Source organism: Sparus aurata, chromosome 19 (genome assembly GCF_900880675.1).
Source record: "Sparus aurata chromosome 19, fSpaAur1.1, whole genome shotgun sequence".
In the NCBI taxonomy this organism is placed as follows: domain Eukaryota; kingdom Metazoa; phylum Chordata; class Actinopteri; order Spariformes; family Sparidae; genus Sparus; species Sparus aurata.
The window spans coordinates 10,997,624-11,020,828 of record NC_044205.1 but is presented as its reverse complement, the minus strand read 5'-3'; the positions used below and the strand labels follow the sequence as shown (position 1 = coordinate 11,020,828).

Sequence of the window (23,205 nt, the reverse complement as noted above, 5' to 3'; positions counted from 1 at the left end):
TCTATTGCTACACTGATGCATCTCATTTCTCTTCTTTAAAGGGTCCTGTTGGATTCCCTGGAGACCCTGGCCCTCCTGGAGAGCCAGGTGTTGCTGTAAGTATGACATTTAAGTAAAGTTTACAGTTAATAGGGTGGATATTTTTAAATTAAAAAATATCTAACCTGTACATTTCTCTTTTATAGGGCACTGATGGGGAATCAGGAGAGAAGGGAGAGGATGGTGAGGCTGGTCAGCCGGTACGTTTTTCCGCAGTATTCGGACTTCACAAGTATATATCATGTACTGTATATGGATCACTTGAGGGACATTTTATAAGAGGATGATATAGTTTAATTATAATAGAATCTTGATAATCTGCTTTTTTGTCACTGTGTATGAATGAGTATGAATATCTCTTGTTTATGTTTATCATTAATGTCGTAGTCCACCTCAAGTTCGCCTTCAGTAAAAGCTGTTATTATATCTAGTCAGTAAATGATATAGACTGCAGCATTTTAATTCATGATATTTGCTCTGTACTCTTGGGTGTACGGTAACTGGACTTATCTGCTTTGCAGATTCATTAAGTATGGTTAGAAATAACAGCCAAACACTAATGTGCTGGCCGTGTGTAGAGTACAGCAAATCACAACGCTTATTAATATTTATAAATGTAAATGAGCCTTTATCATTGCCAAAGAAAAACACACTAGTATTTTTTTTACTCCATGAATGTTACATATTTGAATTTTTGTTTATGCACACTGATTGCATTCTGATTTGCTCTAACGAAATGAAAACAGTGTTGAGAAGGTATCTTAAACCATGATGCATTTGTAGAGTGACTAGGCATTCTTTGAAAGGAGAACCTATGCAAATTATGATAAGAATTGTCTGATTGCTTGCAATTAACTCTGAGATAATTGGACGAGTGTCTCAGGCAGCCCAGTATGTATACTTTTTTGCAGTGTAGAACCTCATCCAACTTTGGTTTTTAACTCTTCTATATTATCCCATGGTTGAATATTCCCTAAACATCAATGTATGGTGGTTATTGTCATTTTTGGCAAATATAACAAAAGAATGAGCTTCTCTCATCAAAATTCAAATAAGCGCTTATATGTTTGTAGTACTTGTTTTCTTTTCTTTAATAGTATTCTGCATCTCCTGTTTCCTTGCTTGTTTTCAGGGACCTCCAGGTCCATCTGGAGAAGCTGGCCCACCTGGACCACCTGGCAAGAGAGTAAGTCTGTGGCCATAAGAGCTAAAATTACAACCATATTTTTATTTTTGTGTATCACTGGTGAGCTTTTTGCAATAATCCAACATAGACTGACTCACTGCAAGAGTGAATCGTTCTGATAAAAAATATCATGACTGAACAAGCCCACATGAAATGCCTTAGCCCTATTCTAAAACAGATGAATGCCTTGTGTATTTTTGGCATTGTATTCTGGCTCCAACAGACCAGGATCCTGCCCCACTTCACTAAACCCCCCCCCCAACAACTCAATCTTGGCAGTAAAGCAGGAGAGATTCATTTTCATTAAAAGTAGAGTGGGGAAAACAAAGTGGGAGATTTAAGGGGTCAAGGCGTTGCGCTGTCTGCAAAGAAATCCACCTTAAAGCCCGTTGAGAAATGAATGGCAAGATGTGAAAATCATTCTTTTTTCTCTTAGCAAGAAATTGAAAAGGCTTACCAAAAAATAGCTGGAAAAAAGAGGCGTCTGTTCCAAACTCATTTACGTCCTTGTGGCAGCGAAAGAAAGTGAGAGAGATATAGCAAGTCTGACACATTATTGATCCATGGTTGCTGACTGACAGCCAGAGCAAAACAAAGGCATAACATGGACGTGGTAAAGTCGTTAAGAGGGTGTGAAAGGAGAAGGGTTGGTCCACCCAAAAAAAAATAAGAAAATAAAAATTAAATCGAAACCTTAAATCATTTAATGTGTTGATTGTGAGATTTCTGTCAGCCTTGACCGGAGGATCTGGGTTTTTACTTTGAGAAGATTTTAAGAGATTAAAAGTTTCTGTTTCTTTGATGTCCATTCTCACTTCATACAATAAGGAGATCTTCTTCATGCAACACACAGTATTAGAGTCTAAAGCCAGTAATCTGCTTTTCGAATGCACACATCCGAAATGGAACATTAACATATTTACAATATGATGTGAAGCTCAAAGTCCACATGAAAATGAGCAGCCATTCTCTGGACTTTGAAAAAAAAGCCACAATCTCAAGTGAGGGGGGACGACATGACAAGCATTTTAAACCAGGGCTGATTGCTTTGCTAATGTGCCCGATGTAATTTACATTCTGAGTATTTAGCATGGTATCAGCATATGCTGCACCTAAATGGCCTCAGGATTATAGTAAGGAAAAGGGCTATTTTATCACACACAGGTCTTTAATCACTAAGAAAAAATGGGACCTGAGATGATCCCTGCTAGTCTCCAACAGGTTGCTCCTTTGAATACACAATTTCACAGCAAGAGTTGTTTAGGATCTATAGGGCCTGTTTTGTGTCTTCTCAGCATTTTGCCTGTATACATTTGCATCAATCCTCACATTTTTCATCAGCACAGCCACTGATTCTGAATAAGTCAATTTAGCATAGCAACATTTTTAGTTTAATCTGATTTGCTTAATGCCTTAATACTGAACAGTATTCAACTTTGCTTCTCAGATTAAGACATATGGAAAACTAATAAACCTCATCTGGCTTTAAGTAATTTTTATTTGGGTATAGGTCACTATTCTCTGTAAATAAATAATCTGTGTTTTATACCTTGACTTCAAGAGCACAACTACACATTGACTCTAGCCACTGTGTTGTCATGCTACAACTGAAATGGCCCCTTTGTGCTGATCAAGAGCCTGCCTCTTCACTACCAGTAAAAGATAGAGAACAGGAGAAGATGAAAGCTCTAAGACAGGAGGCAGGCTGACATTATAGGCTCTCAGTCAATAGCTCTCAGGCCTCAGTCAGCCAGATGAGAGTGGAATTTGGATAGAGAGCATTCTTGAAGAGTGGTGACCAGAGCTGGAGTTGAAAGAAATCACTGTGTGCATGAGAGATCCTGACCTGAAAGGAAAGACGGCCTGCCAACCCCTTGACTGAAGATGGCTATGTGTGTGTGTCTGTGTGCATGTGTACATGGCAGCACAATTTTGTGGTTGTGTGGGCGGACAAAGGCATTTCACTTAAATGGATCTTGACATAGCTATGGTAGTGCACATTCAAGGGCATTGGATTATCATCGCTGTTCGAAGACACCGCCCACCGAGTATTTATCAGGCAAGACAATTGTTCAATATGAAATCAAATAAGAGGAAAGTGAATTGCCAAGAGGCCGGAGGAGAAGGCCTAGCAAAATGTCTAGTGCAGGGTTAATGTAAACTCAAACTGAAACTTATTCTAAAATAAGCAGTGAAAACGTTTTTTTAGTAGTATATAAGGTATAGGTTTCATGTGTTGTTATTTTGCTACACAAGGGTGGACAATGAAATGAAAGTTGTAGCCTGTTCATGCTGCACATAGAAAAATATATACTTATATTCAGATAAGCAGTCAGAAGTAGCTACATACTTCTGACTACTAAACTGACTACTAAATCTAAAATAAGATGTAAACTAACCAAAAATCCACAACTACAGTACTATATCCTTGGTCTCTCATACAAGACCATAGCATCCATTCAGCTAACATATGCTGCACATCTAACTAACACACTGAAACACGACAAATGTTTCTGCTCACTGATCATTTGGTTGGCCTCAGAAACGGTGTTCAAAGTCAGTCCCCTGGTGTGTACAGTCTTGTTGAACAGTAAGTGTGTGTTGATGCTCTGTCGTTGAAATGCTAAAGTGGTGTCTTGTCATCTCCCTCAGGGACCTCCGGGAGCTGCTGGTGCAGAGGGCAGGCAAGGAGAGAAGGGCGCTAAGGTAACAAAATCAATTCATCCTCCTCACAGTAGAGCCATCTCAGCAAGTCCCTTGGCCGCTCCCTCCCACCACCATACCCACATTGTTCCCCATCTTGAATTAAAAAAACAAAAACACGGAAGTAATTTAATTTCCAGCCTAAATTAGATGGAAATTTATGGACACAGTCTGTTTGAGTAAAACTAAGATTCACTTGTTTCTTGCATTGTGCTGTGACTTAATTTCAAGACTGACAAAGGAGTAAACGCTATTTATTTCTAGCCCTCAGGTATTCACAGTAATCATACTCTACTGGTTTAGGTGAGAATTCGGCCCCAATGACGTTCTCCAGGATGGCACTTGTTTTACACAAATCTAGTTTCATAAGTATCTGAATCTATACAAATGATCTGTTTCTTTGAGCATTGACATAAACAATTAGAACTAGCTGGTGCATGCTCAGTATAAATCACATTTACTACAAAAATATAGCTTTCTTCTCAGCATATCCACTGGTTACTTTACATGTAATACTATACCACTATATTGTGCTAAAGATATCTGCTTTAAGTACTAAAGCAATTTTATAAAAATTTGCACTCAAAGATAATCACCTTTTATAAAATATGTTCATGTTATGAAAATTACAAATCGTCCTTGAATATGTGCCTTAAATTCTTGGAGTTTTATCTCTTACTTCCAAAAGAAAGAAAGTGAAGCTGTAAAACACTTTAGTTTGAATAAATTAGTTAAAGCAGTTTGCAGTAAGCCTGTAATCTGTAGACACCTTGCAGCTCAAACTTGATACAATATTTCCATGGGCGCTGTCTAGTCTGTGTGGATATTGATGTAGTTCAGATTAAAGTTGGTCAACTGTGGCACACTTTAATCTTGAGGCCATAGTACTTTCCTCATTACCTTAAAAAGAAAAACATGGCAGGGTTATACCACCATCTATTATTTTCCCTCTTCTAAACCTCATTTGGACTAACAGGAACACTTGATAACTTAGACTGTTGTTTACTTGTCCCCATTTACCCGATCTACTCACTGCATACTGTCTCAGCATAATTCAAAGCTAAAAGCAGCCTGAATTCTGACAAAAATACTGTGAGATACTGAAAGGGTTCCAAAACAAAAACCTGACAAGATACACATATAGAAGGTTTTATTCTATCCCATTACCAAACCTAGCATTACTGTTCAAACACGTTTTATTTACATTTTTGAAATGAACCACATTTACCATTGTCTTTGTCATTAACCTTAAAATTATACAAAACTCTACTTTTAGCCTGGTACAGTAAGCTCAAATTCCTTAGTTGTGCTAAATTCTTCAGGCTGAGTCAGGCTTTAACAATACTTTCATATCCACATACAGGGTGAGGCAGGTGCTGAGGGTCCAGCAGGTAAAACAGGACCAGTTGGACCCCAGGGACCTCCAGGAAAACCCGGTCCAGAAGGTCTGCGTGGAATCCCTGGCCCTGTCGTAAGTCTGTACATATACATTCATACGTGCTCAAACTCAGACACACTCACACAGTGTACACATAAAAAACACCGCAAAGGCATGATGATAGACTTCATGGAATAATCAATACATCCATTTGGCTTATACTTTAGTTTCGCTTGTTTATTCCAGCACCCTTTTTTTCCCTGTTTGGGCTATTAATCATCGTGCTGAGCACAGAAAATCAATGACAGGCCAGAGAAATACAGCAGGCTATAATGCTCACTGCAATTGAACGGCTTTTCACAGGGTGAACAAGGACTGCCCGGCGCCCCAGGACAAGATGGTCCACCTGGTCCCATGGTTAGTATGCACAATATCTCCCTTTCTCTCCCCCGCTCACTTTCATTATTTATCTATCTAACTGGAGTTGAGAGATATTCTTTCCCATTTAACAGAGTCAGGTTTACCCTTGCTCCAAGTCTTTAAGTTCAGTCTTATTCCAAACCTACTTTCTCTGTACTGAACATACATAGATGAAATTGCTGTAAATCATCTCATCTGTCTCTGGATATGCATATTTCCCAATAGCTAGACTCTCCTCATAAGACATATAGTGTATGTAATATGCACATGGTTGTCATCTCTGCTTTTCCATGCTCCTTGCTTTTCTCTAAATATACCTGTATAATTGATGCTACTTTTGTTCCTTTTCTTTGTACTCCATCTGTGAAATGTATTTTTAACTTATTTTATGGTTGTTTAGGGTCCTCCTGGTCTTCCTGGTTTGAAAGGTGATCCTGGTTCTAAAGGTGAAAAGGTGAGTCTTGCCCTTTTTCTTATGTCTGCCTGGAAGCTGGCTTCATTGCCCACCTTCTAAATAGGCTGAAAAATAAACCTGAAAACAGTGAACACCGATCTTAGTTCAGACTTCAGTCATGACTGCTCTCTACTCGCAAATATTCTCATCTTTGCAGCTGATGAAATGAAGGCTTATGTTAGCATTTTGGAAACGGAATTAGTTTTTGCCATAGCTGCTGTAAGAGAAAAACTCTTCCAGGGTTAAACATGCAGCTGAATGTGATGTATCACTCTAATCTGTCTAATCATGCTCTTTTCTTCACTGCCACTGTCAAATTTGTCGGTGAAATATAACTGCAAACGATATTCAGACAGCACACATTACTCTATCTAATTTTCCTCCCACACACCGACATGACGGCTTGAGAGAGAGCAGTTTAAAAGCACACAATAGAGGCACCGTCTTGGCTGGTGTGCATTTTGAATGCTGTCAAATCAGCAGGCCTGGTTGAGCTTGCCTATTTCAAATTCATCATCTTTGTGTTGTGAACCGTTGTTTTGTTGGGAGGGGGGGGGGGTCTGTTGTAGGGGAGTCATTTCAATTATAATTTCTGAGGATTTGTATTGAATGAAACTTCTGTCCTTCCAGCCTCCCATGTGCATTTAAATTTTGTGGAAAAAAGCTGTTAAAGTTTTGCTTTTGTTACACGCGTATGCAGCAGCTTTAAAGTTTGAGCACGCGAAGAAACATTGCTGTTATCCTTGATTGTTCTTTGTGTGTGCACAATTGTTTTCGCCCTGCAGGGTCACCCAGGTTTGATTGGCCTGATTGGACCCCCTGGTGAGCAAGGAGAAAAGGGAGACAGAGGTTTGCCCGGGCCCCAAGGTTCTCCCGGTGGCAAGGGCGACAGTGTAAGTAATTGATGATTTTGTTCTCACGTTGGTCCTCTGGGCCATCTTTTAGCCCATTTGCCCTTCCACTGTGGCCACAGGTCTTGCCACAGTTGCTTGCTGTTGATTAAAAGCCACTGCAGCTGAGCCCTGCACTGCGCTTCACATCTTTACTCCCCATATCCGCTGTGAGCAAACAAATTCTGTTGGTTCCAGCTTGGTTTTTAAAAGAGTGGGTTTGAGGCATCTTGTGTAAACAGTTGTCTTCCATTGATTGTTTTTGGACAGATTTGCTCTGAGTGAATAGAGCTTCACATATTTCTAGTTTTCCACTCAACATCCAACCATTTTCCATTTCTCCTGTTTTCCAGTGAGCAGCCTGAACACCTTGAACTGTACACTTTAGATTTTCTTTTTAACACTTGTTTGAATTGTGGTAATTTTTGTGTATCTAATGCTGCTGTGATAATATAATATTCTGCATCATGAAAAACACTGATAAGAGTTTCCTTAAAATATTTTGTTCAACCACTGCAAGCCTCCACTTGAACACAAGGCAGTGCTGCTTAAAACCTGGTCTCAATAAAGGGCTGATGACAGCCTTCATCCATTTTTGAATAAACATTGCAGAACGACTGAATATGCTATTCTGTCCTGCTGTGGGTCTCAGCGTGCCCCGACTCAGTGATTTAAGGTGATGAGTTGGATTTAGTATCTGGAGATTAAGCCTAATGAAATCATAATGTCGTCTTTTGTCAGAGAACAAGGGCTTCTGAAAAGTTTTCTCTCAGTTTACCATTTCTATTTTAGGGCCAGAAAATAGGCCTCATATTGTTTGTCTTCATTTCCTGACAAAATTGAGCTACAAGATTGTAAATCGCTGGGTTCAACCAATCGGCCCCCCAACAAGTGCAGTGTTTGGTCTTCCAAAATAAAGGCTACTTCTTCTCTCAGTTAATAAAAAATCTCCATAATTCCATGTGAAAGCTTCTTACCATTATGCATCTGTTCAGCTCATAAACTAAGTATTCATTCCATGTCCCTGGCACTGTGCCATTATATTCTAGCTTTTTCTTTTCACTCATTATTCAAGCCTCACAATAATACTCTCCAGTGTTTCCTTAATGTATATCTGCTTTCATCTTATCACATCACAGGGTATTGGTGGATCGTCCGGTCCGCTCGGTCCCCCAGGTCCCCCTGGTCTGCCTGTAAGTCTTTCACTGATGAGGTCATTCATTTAGATTCTACACTGATAATAGAATGACTTTGCCAAATCGCTGTGTTTATGTCCTGTCTGACGCAGGGTCCTCAAGGTCCAAAGGGAGCCAAGGGTTCATCTGTAAGTACTTATCTGTGCTTTTAAAGACATAATGCCACTGTGTGTATGTTAGATGTATCTTAGGTAATATGTTTCTATTCATGTTTATTCCAGGGTCCCGCGGGTGCAAAAGGAGATACTGGTTCAATTGGTCCTCCTGGTCCTCCTGTGAGTATTTAAAACCACCATTTTTTCATTAAGTGAAAATTGTCACAGTTAGTGAAGTAATGTCTAAGTTCATGAAATGTCTAAGTATGAAATCTAAATCTGTTTCTCCCGCCACAACCTTCAGGGCCCACCAGGTGAAGTCATCCAGCCCCTGCCTATCCAGTCACCCAAGAAGACCAAGCGCTCCAGTGATGTGCAATCAGACGCAGCCATGATGGACTATGGCGAGGGCATGGAGGACATCTTTGGCTCACTCAACAACCTCAAACAGGACATTGAACGCATGAAGTACCCCATGGGAACACAAAACAACCCGGCTAGAACATGCAAAGATCTGCAGCTCTGTCACCCAGAGTTCCCTGATGGTAAGTTGAATCAGATCAGGAGTGCTGAAAGAAAATGACATGTATATGAAAAGTAAGTAAGTTACCATAAAGCTGAGTTTCACTTACAGTCGGATGAAGGATTCTTGCACACTTTGAGCCATTTTCTGTGGACATAAGTTAAACAGGATGTTTGAGTTTGCTTTGCTCTCCTTAGGCGAATACTACATTGATCCAAACCAAGGCTGCTCAGGAGATTCCTTCAAAGTATACTGTAACTTCACCGCCGAGGGCGAAACCTGCATCTATCCGGATAAGAAGTCCAATGGAGTAAGTGGCTTTGGATTTGTACCCACGAGATTCATAACTCCCTCTTTGTAATCATCATTTCTCATCAAATATTAAGCCATCATGTCAGAGCAATACATCAACAAACAGCACAGCACTGGGCCGAAGATGCCAGGAGAAGCCATTTGGTTTGCTTCAGGGCTCAGCTTGTACAGATTTGATATTCAATTTTGTGCAAACAACAGGAAAACCACCAAAAGGCAAATGGAATTTAATGATTTGAATGTATGAAGTTTTTGAAAACGATATTTCAAAGATATTAAAATAACAAACAAGTTTATCTTCTGCTCCCAGATGATAAACTTTGATGCCACCCTTGAGGCAGTGCTGTCTACAACAAGTTTTTTTTTTTATGTTCATTCCATGATTTATAACAGAAAATACTGCCCATGATAATATCTGCTGTTAATACGCTCTGTTTGTTTTCCACAGGTCAGAATATCCTCATGGCCAAAAGAAGCCCCTGGGTCATGGTTCAGTGAATTTAAGCGTGGTAAAATAGTAAGTCTATAGTGCTGCACTAAATGGATTTTTTCATCTTTCCTATTTTTCTGCATTCTCCTCTGCACCTGTACAGAGACTCAAGCTGCTAATAGCCTCAAATAGCAGCATTACCCATAAAATTGTGAGGCAGTGACCCAAAGTTGCTCCTCATAAAAACATCCCAGGCTACACAAATGAGTTAGCATTCATTTGTAGAGACGACAGAGCAGAGAGAATTCAAAGTGCAATGGATATTCTTTTATCACAAGTATGATTAACTTTTAGTTAAATAATCTCACTCCTTTTGAACTAGTGCTTCATTTTCTTTGTCACAACATTGCAATTCTTAGACGATTCCATATAAAGAAGCAAGCATCAATAAAACATTATGGAGAATTCAAGCAGAATGCCTCAGAATTTAGCATTCCAGTAGTTCTCACTCTGCCCTTGAACAGTAAAAAATTCCCTCAGTAAACATCAGCTTCTGTTTCTTGTAGTCAGAAATAAAAGAAACAAGCTTGTCTTGCTCCATCAAACTGGTGTCATACTTCGACAGATGCAGACTTAAAAGCCTGACTGTCATAGAATGTGGGATTAAAAGTACAGTACACCTCCTGGTAATGCACGTTTTAGGAAGGGTTCACACAAAGTTCTCGTCAGGGTCAAATGTGTTCTGTACAGTCCTGTAGTTTATTTTGTTTTAAAAAAGAAACATGAAGTTGAAATTAACTCTCAGAATATATTTATATATTAAACTAAGATATAAGAGAACACAGACAACACAGAGATTGTACAGTTATGTATGGAATCTGATTTTTTTTTCTGCCTGCACATCAGAAGCTTTAATCAGCATTTCATTTTTGCCAGCACTGTAAACGCTGCTTTGTAATTTAGATTGGTTAATAGGCAGCAATGGTAACTGTGTATCAAATGGAAAACCTCTGTCTAACTGGTATTTATAGATCAGCCAATTTCTTATACTTCTACTACTCTTAATGTCCAAGGAAACTAGTTAGATCAGTTGTATCTGTAAGATAGATTTCTTTTAAATTCCTTCAGCATTTACAAACTCTAGTCTTCATATTATTTATGTAATTCTTTCACCCCAAACTGTTATGAATTTATCTTAAACCTATTCAGAAATTCATACATCCTGTACCAGAAAGTCAAAGTATCTTCATCTTGCTTTATTTTTCAGTAATGCAGCCAACTGTTCATGTAAATACAAGTTTGGTTATTGATCTGGTTATGGGAGCTCAAACATGAGCATTGTCTGTTATCTTTGTTTGTCTATCGAAGAACTGTAAACAGACTCTGGTTATTACTGGAAGTTTTTATTATTTTATGTATTCTTTCTTTCTTACATTTCTAACAGAAGTGCAACTGTGAATTGAAAATGTAGACTCATGTTTGCTTCTTTACATTGACCTCTCTGTCTCTCTGTTTGCCCCAACAACAGCTTTCCTATGTTGACGCAGATGGAAACTCAATAAACATGGTACAGATGACCTTCCTCAGACTACTGACAGCCTCAGCCAGGCAAAACTTCACCTACAGCTGCCACCAGTCTGTGGCGTGGCATGACGCCACCAGCGACAGCTATGACAAGGCACTGCGCTTCCTGGGCGCCAACGATGAGGAGATGTCCTACGACAATAACCCTTACATCAAGGCCCTCTCAGATGGATGTGCGGTAAGCATTGGCACCACTCAAAATGACTGTTATGGAGACGTTCTAGTGCTGGCTCTTGAACTTGTCTTTCAAGTAACATGTTTTGGATGAGTTAACTTTCTACCACTAGTAAGAAAACCTATACTAACCTAACTATCAGACTTTGAGTGGTTATAATCAATTTCTCATCCATTTGGCACTCAATACAACAATTACTACTGAAAAGAAATACAGTTAGTTGTTAAACAAAGAAGAGTGGAAAGCTATGAGTGTAGCTGATGACAGCCGATGACTGTCACAACTCTCTCAGGCACACATTATCAAAGTTTTCCAAGCAGGTCCGGCCAAGGAAATGAAACTGGCCTTATGATGATGAACACACAGTAAAAGCCTTTTTACAGTTATAAACATGACAAAAATAGGGCTGCATGATATTGTAAAAAATCATTTTATTTTTTTGACAGATGTTATGATTCCAGTATGATTTTTAAAACTATTAAAATAATGATGATGTGACTTTGTTGGATCAAACAAGTCTGCTTTTTTTTTTTAATCTGGAGAGCAAGATGTGTTTGTGTTTATTTTTCTGGTGTTTTCTTGTCTAATTGGTTCCTCTGCATCTCTGTGTCTCCCTTATTGCAGACGAGAAAGGGCTATGGAAAGACTGTGATGGAGATAAATACTCCCAAAATCGATCAGGTTCCAATCATCGATGTCATGTTGACTGACTTTGGGGACCCTAACCAGAAGTTTGGGTTTGAAGTTGGGCCCGTCTGCTTCCTTGGCTAAGTAAAAACGAAAAAAAAGGACTTGATGGGGCCAGCAAAGAAAGTCAAGTTGAGACGTTTTGGGTACCACCAAACCCCATTTCTAGCTCCCCACCCTTTTCTATGCCACATGCAAGTTTTGAATAAGAGATGGTGTAGCAAACATGTCTTTCCATGTATGTACGTGTAACCCAGGAAAATACTTGTTGCCCTTGTAGGGCTCGAACCACATGACTTAACCACGTTACGGAGCAAAGGTGAAGGACATTTGAAGGTGTGGCAGAGGAGGGTGAATCGGAGGTAACCAAGAGAGGGGGTCAGGAGACATGAGGGGACACAGGCCTCCTCTCTGGATACTCCAGGTGCTGTATGAAAACGACTACAATGGTGCTTGTTCAAAAAACACAAAAAGTATAAAGAGGTGCTAAGAAAGAAGGTGTATTTTGATAATTATAAAAAAAAAAACTGTAATTATTATTTTGTACAATACTGTTATTTCTGAATCCACTTTCAAAACTTGCATGTGTATCAGATTCTGCTTCCAGCTCTCATGTTTCAATGTTGGTTAGACATACAGTGTAAGTTAAAGACATCATTCAATCAAATAAATTTATAATTCTGGTATTTTATTTTGTTGAACACATGCTGTGTACCTGTCATGACACAAATAAAGTGAGCATTCAAACAATTCTCTATTGCTAAATTAGACTGTATGCCCTTTGTATATATTGACAGTCCAAAGCTTGAGGTTATTTGCTGTTTTGCCCTTGTGACCGTAGGTGAACCAACTGGAAGTATCACACCAACACGTATACGGCAACATCTCCCACTAATGTTGTGATCCTGTGCTAGTAGGAAGCAATCCTGGCATTCATTTTTCCTTTATTTAATTCTATTTGTTGTTTTTTTTCTCTGTTTTGTTTCCTGACAGGCTTTTTATTTCGGTTGTATACCTCAAACTTTCTTGATAACCTGTACGATGCAAGGATGTTATGCCCTGTATATACCTTGGTTAAGCAATTAAGTTTATATATTTTGGGTGGGGATTTTTTTTAAGAGAGAAATACGATAACTGTTAAACATCCACTGTTCAAATCCTTCTGTGAATGCAATGAGAAGCCCTTTAGGTGACCCATTTTTGTAACTAAAATGAGAAAATGTTTTAATGTGCTTTTTATAGTTCATTTAAATATTAAAAACTGGATTCTAAACAACAGTGAGCTGAATGTCTCAATGGTTTGTGTTAGATGACTTTGGAGTAGATCTAACTACTGTAAATGTCAGATGCTTTAAATCAAAGCTATGTTAATTTGACTAAGACTCTGGGCTGGTGCAATTCCATCTCTCTTGAAACCAATAAAGTACCATCTTACAATAATTTCCTTTCATTCTGAGTACATGAATGGAAATGTGAATAAGATATCTCATTTGGTTTGTCATAGGAAGAATGAAAAAGATTACATGCATAAATACATTTTCCAGTATGGCTTCTTATTGCTGTGTTCCTCTGAGACAGATTAGCTACGGACATTTCACTGGATCTGAGTGTAGTGAGTGTTTGCCTGTTCAAGGGGCACACAAACACACACACAACCGATTGAAAGTGTTTTTTTCAATCAGATAGAGGGAAATATCCAGGTTTATTATTCAAAAAGGATAAAAAAGCTTCAATACAGTAGGAAGAGATTTTAGCACAGTAATCTTAGTCTTAATCTTGTATGACAAATGTTAGGGTTTTTTGTTTGTTTTTCAGCTACCGAGCTGTCTGAGATTCTTCCATTTGACTCAGAATGACTTAATTTACCCCCAAGTCTTAAGTTTTTTCTACACAGAAAAACTGTATGACAGTTTTGTTTGGCTTGGTGTGGAAAAGAGGTTGTTAACTGTCTGCATCTAAGTGCAGGAATGGAAGTGTGAGTTGAACCTTGTTCTCAGACATGCAAAGTCACACAGAGGTGATAAGATACAGTAAATCTGAACCTGGAGGCATCAGCCTGTTAGCTGTGATTAGCAGAAACACTGGAAATGACACCTAGTCTGGCTCCGGCAACAAGACCTGTTCACCAGACTGATGTGACCAATTAACATATTACATCTTGTTTGTTTCGTCTGAAGAAAAGCTGATGTTAAAACAAACAAATAGCATTTCTACAGCAGGTTTCGCACTCGAATGTTTCTTGGTTCAGGTTTCTGGTTCTTTCCAGGTTAACCTGTGGTCTGTCCTTCAGAGTAACACAGACTATTGCTAACAATCTTTACAAGGAAGATCAGGAGGACAGATGTTTTTTATTCATTCAATTCAGGGGAGGGAAAGGGATTTGCATTACCTGGTTGAAGACTATCTGCACAGTTGTAACATAATCTTGTAAATAAACTTTCAGGATAAATTAAAAAGAAATTAAAGGGTAACTGGCCAGGAATTAAATAAGCAGATTTCCCCAAATGCCAAACTATTGCTTAAAGTTTTCATTTCTGCCCCTTTATCTTAAAACTATAATTGAATTCATCCTGAAAGTATCCGCAGTATTTCTAATTATGATTCTGGTGTAGATTGTTTCAGCCAGATCGCTGCAAACCTCTGCAACTCCTCTTCTCTCCTTGAAATTATGAGGGAAAAAAAACCTAATTAGTATTCAGCCCTCCTGAGCCTCCTTGAAACAAATGTTAGCGATGGCCTGTGTCACTTCAAAGGATTGACCACCGCTGAACCTTTTATTTTCTCTTCCAAGAGTGCAAAAAGAAATTCACATAATAACAACTGACAAGTCCGTGCTATGCAGCAAAGAAAATGGACTTTGTATTTTCGTTTTATCTTTCTTTCTTTGGAGTGGGGGTCTTTGTAGAGAAGCTACCAAAGAGAATACTCATGTGGAACAGCACACACTCCAGGAAAACAATCAAGAAATGTTCCCCCGTGGCTTCGGAAGCAAATTCCGCTCCACACTCATGTTACTTTCAGCCTGCTTTTTGAGTCCTTTAACAGTGTTTGTCTCAGGAGATTACTTGCATCTTTAATAGCTCTTTTTACATATTCACAATGCACGGCTCATTTAAATGAAGCAATCAAACTTCTTTGAATTGTTGTGGAAGATCGCAACAATAATCTCCTACATTATCATATAAATAAGTGTCAGTTTTGCTATTCTCGATCACCGGATGAAAAAACACAATAGCGACTTGAAGTATATCCATTGTAAGAGCCTCAGCGTTTGCTAACCAAATACTGCGCGGTAGGTCCTTCCATAAGCGAAACCCTCCGAACCGAACAGAAAAAGAGTGCCACTGACAGACACTAGCCTTTGTGAGCAGGAAAACTGATGGAAAGAAATTGTCAAACTGATCATCAGACCAATCATTGCTGGGAAATTGGGTGCAGAGACACAACAATAGCTGGTTAGCGACAAAGAGGGGATGTGCAACTTGAAAGACACTACACTCAAATGTCTCGTGGCAGAAACCCACATCAAACAAACTCCACTCTGAAGAGATTTCATTTGGTTGTCCTTAAGACTCTCCAGTATCTATCCTCTTCACCCTCGCTGCACCTCAGCTTTGCTTCACCTTAATGTCTACCGTCCAGATCTCAGTGACTCGTTCGACAAGAGGGCTAGTCAAAAGTTTTTGCACCTTTACAAGCAATTCATTTATTTTCAAGTTCTCCACCTCTTGCATGACCTTACAGTGCTCTGTTTTACTGACTGTAACCGATGACTGTTTGTTTTAGCTGAGTGTCCATGATGTAGACAATGACAAGGACGTCTTTCCCATGGACCATTTAGTCCTCAGCAACACTCCCAGTCACAGCTATCCAGGCTGCACCTCTTTTCCTCTGGATCAGAGGATGTGAAGGGGATTGCGCAGCACTCCAGGGATCACACCGTGACCTAACAGTCACAGTGGGCTTTAAGTGTAGTTGAGATACTCATCTAACGACAAGAGCAGCTTTTCTTCCCAGCAAGGAACAATCAAACTCGCCTCACATCACCTTGAGACAAAGTACTTAACGAGGCCTTTTCTCACAGAAAGCGTCTCAGGTCAAAGTTGATTTAACAAAAGCATTGTACACAACAATGGGGATAAAATCAAGTTCGATCGTGTTCGGCGACTGAAAATGCGTCAGTAGAGAAACGCAGCTCGTACAAAAATCTCATACAAAACACTAAAAAAACAGTCACTTGACTTGATTCATCAAGTGGAGAACATTAATATCAATCATTGCAATCTAACTTATGGTTGTTGAGACACTTTAGTCCAGACCAAAGTGTCTGCAGTACTTATAGATTTTAAGAATTTGGTTTTAACCGTGTAATATTCGTTAACAGTATTAATCATAGACATTTATATATTGCGCAGCAGACATTATCTACTGAAGCTGGCCCCAGCCTGTCCTGTCTTGTAATACTGATTTGTACAGTACATCAAGATGCAAAATTACAATATAGTAGCCCAGGCCAGTCTGGTGGCTCAGCACTGGATACTTATGTATCTTTTGCCAGATGGCAGCAGGATGAACAGGTTGCTGGGGAGGCTGTTGTGTTTTTTTTTATCCTTTGGGTTCTATGCAGACAGATCATCTCACCATCATATCCCCGCTGCAGCATAGATTGGAATGAATGATGGGTGATTTGAATCACCCTCGACAGTACCTTTCTGTCCTGACTGAGCTAAACTGTCAACTTGTTACTCTCTGTTTCCATCTGCAGACAAGCATTTGCCTCCACTCTCACTGGTTTCCACGGGGGAGGCGTGTTTGAATTTTCCATCACTAGAGCCGAATGAATCCACCTGAATCTAACATCGATTTAAGACAACACTGATGCGTAACCATGCCAACACACTGGATCACAGCAGAGTAGGACAAGCAACAAAGTCGAGTAATATAAAGAGGACACGCCATCTATGTAAAAGCTACAACCGTTGCTGTTATCACTCCTCCTTGGTGCTGGTGCACAACTGGCAGCTCGACATTGGATCGTCTGCTTTTACAGAGGAGGAAAAGGTTTTTCATGTCACAGTTCCAGACGAATCCGTCAGCTTGGTGGATTTGACAGATTCAAAGGTCTGGACCCACGAAACCTTTAACTTTGTCTATACATCTGAGTTTTTGGGTGGAGTCTGACAGACAGACAGAAAGGGAACACCTTCATAGCTCTTTGTTGAGTGGGTGTGGGTGTGCTTACAGCGGTAAAAACAGATTAATAATTTACATTCTGCAGCAAGAAGATGTTCTTCGCTTGTTAGGTCTTTTCTTTCAGGTTTAATATTTGAAGTCTAACTGAAAAAAATCACCTTCTGCCACACTCCACCAACGACAGAATGACTCAGACTCTATTTGTCTATGATATTATTAGCGTTTTAGCATTTTATTGCCATTTTTTTTCCAAGAGGTAATTCTGGCCATTTGCAATTTGTGATAAAGAGAGGCTGAAAAGAGGCCTGAATATCAGCAGCAAATACACACAGCCCGAGGCGTTTAATGTTGGGGTTTGATGGCTTACTGAGTCACACCAGGAGAGTGTATTGGAAAATTAATTAAATGTTTTGTATGACTCAATTATCATAATTTTGTTTTCAAGTAGAACAAGAATAATGTTCTTCATGACGCTCCACAAATAAATGCAATTTAGTTAAAAGGGCTTTAATTGAATACATTTTGAAGACTGGGAGCTGTCAGCGTCGGAGCAGGAGAACAGGGGGCTCTGATTGGCCGACTGCTGCAAACGCTCCTCTGGTTCAAATGAGGTAAACGAGATGAGTGGAGGCTTTCTGGCTCTAGTACAAATGACACTTTCTAGTGGCAAACTGGACCAAAGTTAAATTGTAATGCTGCTGACCAGAGCTAATCCAAGAGTGCCCAGAGGGAAGTGGATTTCTTATAAAAAACACTGGCTTTGGAAAATAGAATAACCTCCTTGCGGTTGAACGGCTCCACCCCAGTCAAGTTGCAGTTTACACGCATGTCTGTCCAGGAATTAGGATTAAGTGTATCTTTTGGGGGGAGAAAATGAAGTTATTACTGAACTGACATGGATTGCCTCAGTGAATCATTTCCAGTGAGAAACATGCTCTCTACATTTAGAGACTGTATTTGCAGAGGACTGACAGAGAGCTTCGTCACATGGTGCTACAACAATTAACTGAAACTCATCAGCTCGTGCTGTTGCTGCAAAGAAGCAACGAATTCTAAAACGTGGGGGGTCCACCACATGGTTTCAAAGTGGGCATCCAAGATTAGTTTCTCCAATTCATTCAACCAAATGTGAAATATGATCACAACATGCCCTTCTGTTCCTGAGTATGGTGTTGACGAATGGCCAGAAAAGTTTTTTATGGAACAATATGATGTCAGTGAAGTTGATGTGAAGTTGTTTTGGATATTTAAATATATAACCACTTCATCGTTTCATCCAATTAGACATTTATGTGACATTTGTACATCATTGAGCCAAAATGTCATTGTTCATCCTTGAGTACAAGTGGTTTTTCGTTCCAGATGTAATGAAATTCCCTCCAGGTATTCCTGTTCACGAGAATCGGACATACATAGGTCACAGTGACCTTGACCTTTCATCTTTGGCCACCAAAATCTAATCAGTTCATCCTTGAGTCCAAGTGGACATGAATCTAAAGCAATTCCCTGTCAGAAAACAGACCAAAATACATCCTCATAGCTAAAACAATTGTATAAGACAACTGCTGATGATCCCCAAAATGTCACATGACTACACACAACTACAACATACAGACAGTTGATGAACACTCGTGACAGGCAAACCAGACCAGACATACTTGGTTAGGCTTAGGAAATGATCGTGGGCTAAAATAAACAAGCTATATAAGTAATGGAAAAGAGACGTATGTGATGTAAGTTGAAAAAACTCACTGATGACTTTTGACTTTGTACAGGACTTAAACAGCGGTGTCCATAGTGAAAGTTCTGTGCTTGTTTGTCCCAACCACCGGCCTCAAGACTGTCACTCTTGTTGTTCTAAGTCACCCGATTTCCTCCTTTGCTCCTCTCATAATTTCTACAGCCACTGGAGGTCGCCACCAACAACTAACATCAAAACAGGTCACAGTAGGCTGCTTGAACAGACGACCTATACAGCCATTTTTCTAGGTGGGTGAAGCTGGGTGGAGGGACAACTCGGAAGCATAATGCCTCTGGAGACATTTGTCGCCAGTGAAGGGGCATGATTAAAAACAATATGATCCCCACATAAATGCACTGATGTGCATGTGTCCCTGTACCAACTTTCAAATGATCCATATACATATGCTTCAAAGATGGATTCCTCTTCAGGGTTGCTCCAGAATGTATACAGCAGGGATCATCTCTACATGACAGATGGGTTAACACAACGCGCACACTTCATTTTTACTATTCCTATATGACCCACCAACCCCAAAGCAGTGCATTAAACATGCAGGCAGAGTGCTCCGTCAGCACAAAAAAGGATCGAGTGGCAATCATTTTAAAGCAGGATCCTGGCTCTCAGCTCCATGCAGTCCTCAGAAGGGAAGCTGGGAAATCTGCTCAATACTCTGGACTGGGAACCCCAAGGGAACAATTCCCAACCACTGTTACCGTTCTTAGTAAACTGAGTATGGATGAAAAATGCTCTGAGCTATTTTTGCGATTCAGTTAATTAGCAGGCCCAGCGGCTTGATGCTACTGTATTGTCTACAGAAGAGATGCAGGGGCTGATCCGCTACTGTAGGGAGCTGAAATAGCTTTCATAATGGTTGACAACTGCATGTGCATAAGTCAGTGGCGCGTCTCTGCTCTGAGTCCGCATGGAATTGCTGCTGTTCCAGCTGTCTATGCCTCCGGTTCAGAGTCGTAGAAGAGCAAGGCTCCAATAAGGTGAATCAAAAGCAGATCTTGCAGTTATGTATTTGCCTTTTTCAGAAAACCCTTGCAAAGTTTCCAGACAACTTCTGAACAGGACACAGAAACGTGAAGTTGCTGTGAAAAGTGCCGTCATTGCCTGCTTAAAATTCTCATAACATTCCAGGGCCGGGCAGCGGCAAAACAGAGGAAAAAGATGTCAAACAAAAAAGGGTTTCCAAGGATTTAAGTGGATATGCCATTTCGCCAAAAAACAATTTCCCTATCATTACATCAGCCACCTGATATGTAAGGCTGTATTTGTTTCAAGTGAAAATAAAATACCACAACCCTTCAGATAAACACAAACCAACCATTACTTATGAGGAAGTGGAGAGATTAATTCAGATTTACTGTACACAAGTACATATCAAGTGAAATGGTCACAGTTTGGTTAGTGTTAGGCACCAACACTACTCGAATCAGTTATGTTGTGTAGACTTACATCACATAGGCTATGTGCATTTTCATGCTTTACAATATGCAGAACACTGTATATCCATCACATTTTTGCAATTTGTCACCTTACCCAAATTGGTCTCACTCGTGCATAATCATCCAAAATAAATTGCTTTTGTGGTGTCGGTTCTTTGTTGTAGCTGGATACTTTAACTGCATATTACAAAGGTGGCACATTTCACTGATATCCACAGGTGCAATAGAGCCCTGGGGTTGTAATGATGCTGCATGACTCATAGTCTTCACAGAATAACATGACGTAAGCCAATGATTTTGACAAGTTAGTGTGTAAAGGAAATTGTGCAACACGAAATGTCTTTTTAGAGACAGTCTTTTTTGGTATCCCTCGACATGGACTGTCGTTCAGATAATTGCTGATCTGATTGGCTTATTTAGTTTACCTCATGACCCTTTGCGCCTATTATTTTGGGCACTCAGCTTCTTGTAGTGACTGCAGTGATAAAAGTACTTAAACCTTTGAAGGAACAGTTTGACCTTTTTGGGGACTACTTATACGCTATCTTTCCAAATGTAAGATGAAGAAATGACAGTGAGGACTGCCAGTAGGACTGTGTGAGACAGCCTTCCGGCCTTTGTGCTACACTGAGCTAATCGGCTGCTACCATTAGCTTCATATTTACTCGACCATGTCTTGGCGGGGTTCAGTGACTTTGTGGAGCCTCTGCTGACATTACACTACCACCAAAAAATCAAGCCTAGTCATTTTCACACTTAGATTATTGTAAAGATTAAACAAACAAGATGCATTTTAATTAGGGAGCTTTATGTGTTGGTTTTGACGGAGCCAAATCAACTGTTTCTCCCCATATGAGGTGTTTATGCTTGGCTAAGCTGACTGCTTCCTAACTATAGCTCATTTTCAATAGAACGGCATGACAGTGATGTCATACTTCTCATCTAACCCTTGGACAAAATTCCCGGTGACAGATTAAGAGTCTTATCTTAAACGTTGAACTATTCCTTTAAGAGACGAAGCCACAGGCATACTTTTTATTATATTTATGCAATAATGGTTCCCTGATTGTTCATCATTTGTACAATGTCTTCCTGCAGTACATCATCAGGCAGCTATATTAATATCCCGGTCCCTGTGGTGACAATCATGTGATAGATGGGGACTGTCAGGAAAGAGGCATGTGAGACCAATCAGAGTGGATCAGACTCCAGGCATCAGTCACTCTCAGAACCTCCTCAGAGACAAACCTCAGACTCCTCTTAATGATCCAGAGGACAAAATGGCAGTCCTGAGGTAGCCCTGGACCAGTACCTGGTGTATATACTCTTGTTCTGTGTTTTCCTTTCGAAATCCTCAAGTGCACTTCAAGGCCATATTTAAAAAGGAGAGATAAAGAAGCCGAGAGAGTGATCAGAGGGGCACACCAAGTGATTGTGAACAAGCCCTAAGGCACATGCCAAAGCTCCCCTCGTTAGAAAACCTGAGAGATCGTCAACAGTTGCTCCGCTGGGACCCATAACAAAGCTCACCACATGCAATGCTTCAAAGACGCGCTCTCATTTAAATAAGTTCAGATGAGCCCTGTTCTGCACTCTCCCATCCTGTGCATGAGGTATCGTAGCCGTGCGTGGCAATGAATCCCGAACAGGACAGCGGGCTCCCTGACCTCCCTGCCAATAAATTCTGGTGCATATCCCGGGAGGTAGTGAGCCGGTGCGCTCTTAAATAGCAGGTAAGGGACAAGCGCGAAGATTGTGTTTACCAGCCAAGGACAAGGGAGGCAAATCTCACAGGGTGGGGAAGACACTGCAGAATAGATCTTGGCAGCACCTGTTAAAACATTTAAGAGCTTGACTTTCCAAAAGCCATTTCTTTACTTGAAAGGGTAGGAGTAGACCTCAAGAAAATGAATGTAGTGGAGGATGAAGGGGCAACACAAGGAGGGGATAGGTCTCATATTTAATTAATTATGTTTGAATAAGGATTATGTGAGACACATCTGATGATGGAGAATAGCTGCATCCTGCTAAAACAAGAAGCCTAAAGTCACTCTCTTAATAATAAATTACTAACGCGGCTTTGGTTTAACTGGCACCTGCCTTGTGTGGGTGTATTTTAAGCAAAATTATGATGAGTGAAGGCTGATGGACTTTGAAGCAGACCTTGCTTGTCTCTGTGCGACTGGCTGTATAATTGATTCTGTGAATAATTAATCCTCTGAAAATGCTGTGGTTAGTTGGCTGGGCAATTATCCCTATGTGTGTACAGTGTGTGTGCATGTGTGTATTAGTCCAGTCTTTCATTTACCTTTTCTCTCAGTGTTTGTTTGTTAGACAAGATAAAGCCAGGATTTAATTAGCAAATACTTTATGAGCAGTGAAACTCAATTCTGGTCGGTTTGGTAACAGTTCTGTTTTTTGTTTTTTCAACAAAACCCTTAGGTACTCATTTAATTTCTCCGGCTCAGTGCTTATCCATTATAGTCACCGTCGCTGTCTAAAACCCTACTACTTGTTATTTAAATATCGTCACACTGCGCTGCTGACATCATCTGTCTCAAATGTTCAAGTTCCATCACTTGTCAGCCACAGGGATGATTTTATTTACCAGCTCTACAGTGCTTATGGTCAACTAAATGCATGCACTCTTGATGGTGGTTGAGTTAATTTGTGTTTTCATCCACGTGTTTTTCATGGGCATTTTCAATTTGCATATGTGAAAAAATGGTTTATAATTGTTGCCAG

At 40.0% G+C, this 23,205-nt stretch overlaps 1 protein-coding gene across 8 annotated transcripts in view; it reads left to right on the top strand.

Moving 5' to 3' along the window:
* col11a1a (collagen, type XI, alpha 1a) overlaps nt 1-13,354 on the top strand; it is an 80,330-nt gene extending 66,976 nt beyond the window's left edge. For all 8 annotated transcript variants that reach the window (XM_030398456.1, XM_030398459.1, XM_030398457.1 and 5 more), the window contains 16 exons: nt 42-95; nt 186-239; nt 1,172-1,225; nt 3,878-3,931; nt 5,292-5,399; nt 5,670-5,723; nt 6,127-6,180; nt 6,966-7,073; nt 8,210-8,263; nt 8,359-8,394; nt 8,488-8,541; nt 8,666-8,906; nt 9,082-9,194; nt 9,645-9,713; nt 11,155-11,388; nt 12,010-13,354. In XM_030398456.1, coding sequence (XP_030254316.1) covers nt 42-95; nt 186-239; nt 1,172-1,225; nt 3,878-3,931; nt 5,292-5,399; nt 5,670-5,723; nt 6,127-6,180; nt 6,966-7,073; nt 8,210-8,263; nt 8,359-8,394; nt 8,488-8,541; nt 8,666-8,906; nt 9,082-9,194; nt 9,645-9,713; nt 11,155-11,388; nt 12,010-12,156 — 1,488 coding nt within the window. In that variant the 3' untranslated portion in view covers nt 12,157-13,354. The remainder of the gene's footprint in view (nt 1-41; nt 96-185; nt 240-1,171; nt 1,226-3,877; nt 3,932-5,291; nt 5,400-5,669; nt 5,724-6,126; nt 6,181-6,965; nt 7,074-8,209; nt 8,264-8,358; nt 8,395-8,487; nt 8,542-8,665; nt 8,907-9,081; nt 9,195-9,644; nt 9,714-11,154; nt 11,389-12,009) is intronic.
* Nucleotides 13,355-23,205: the final 9,851 nt, after the last annotated feature.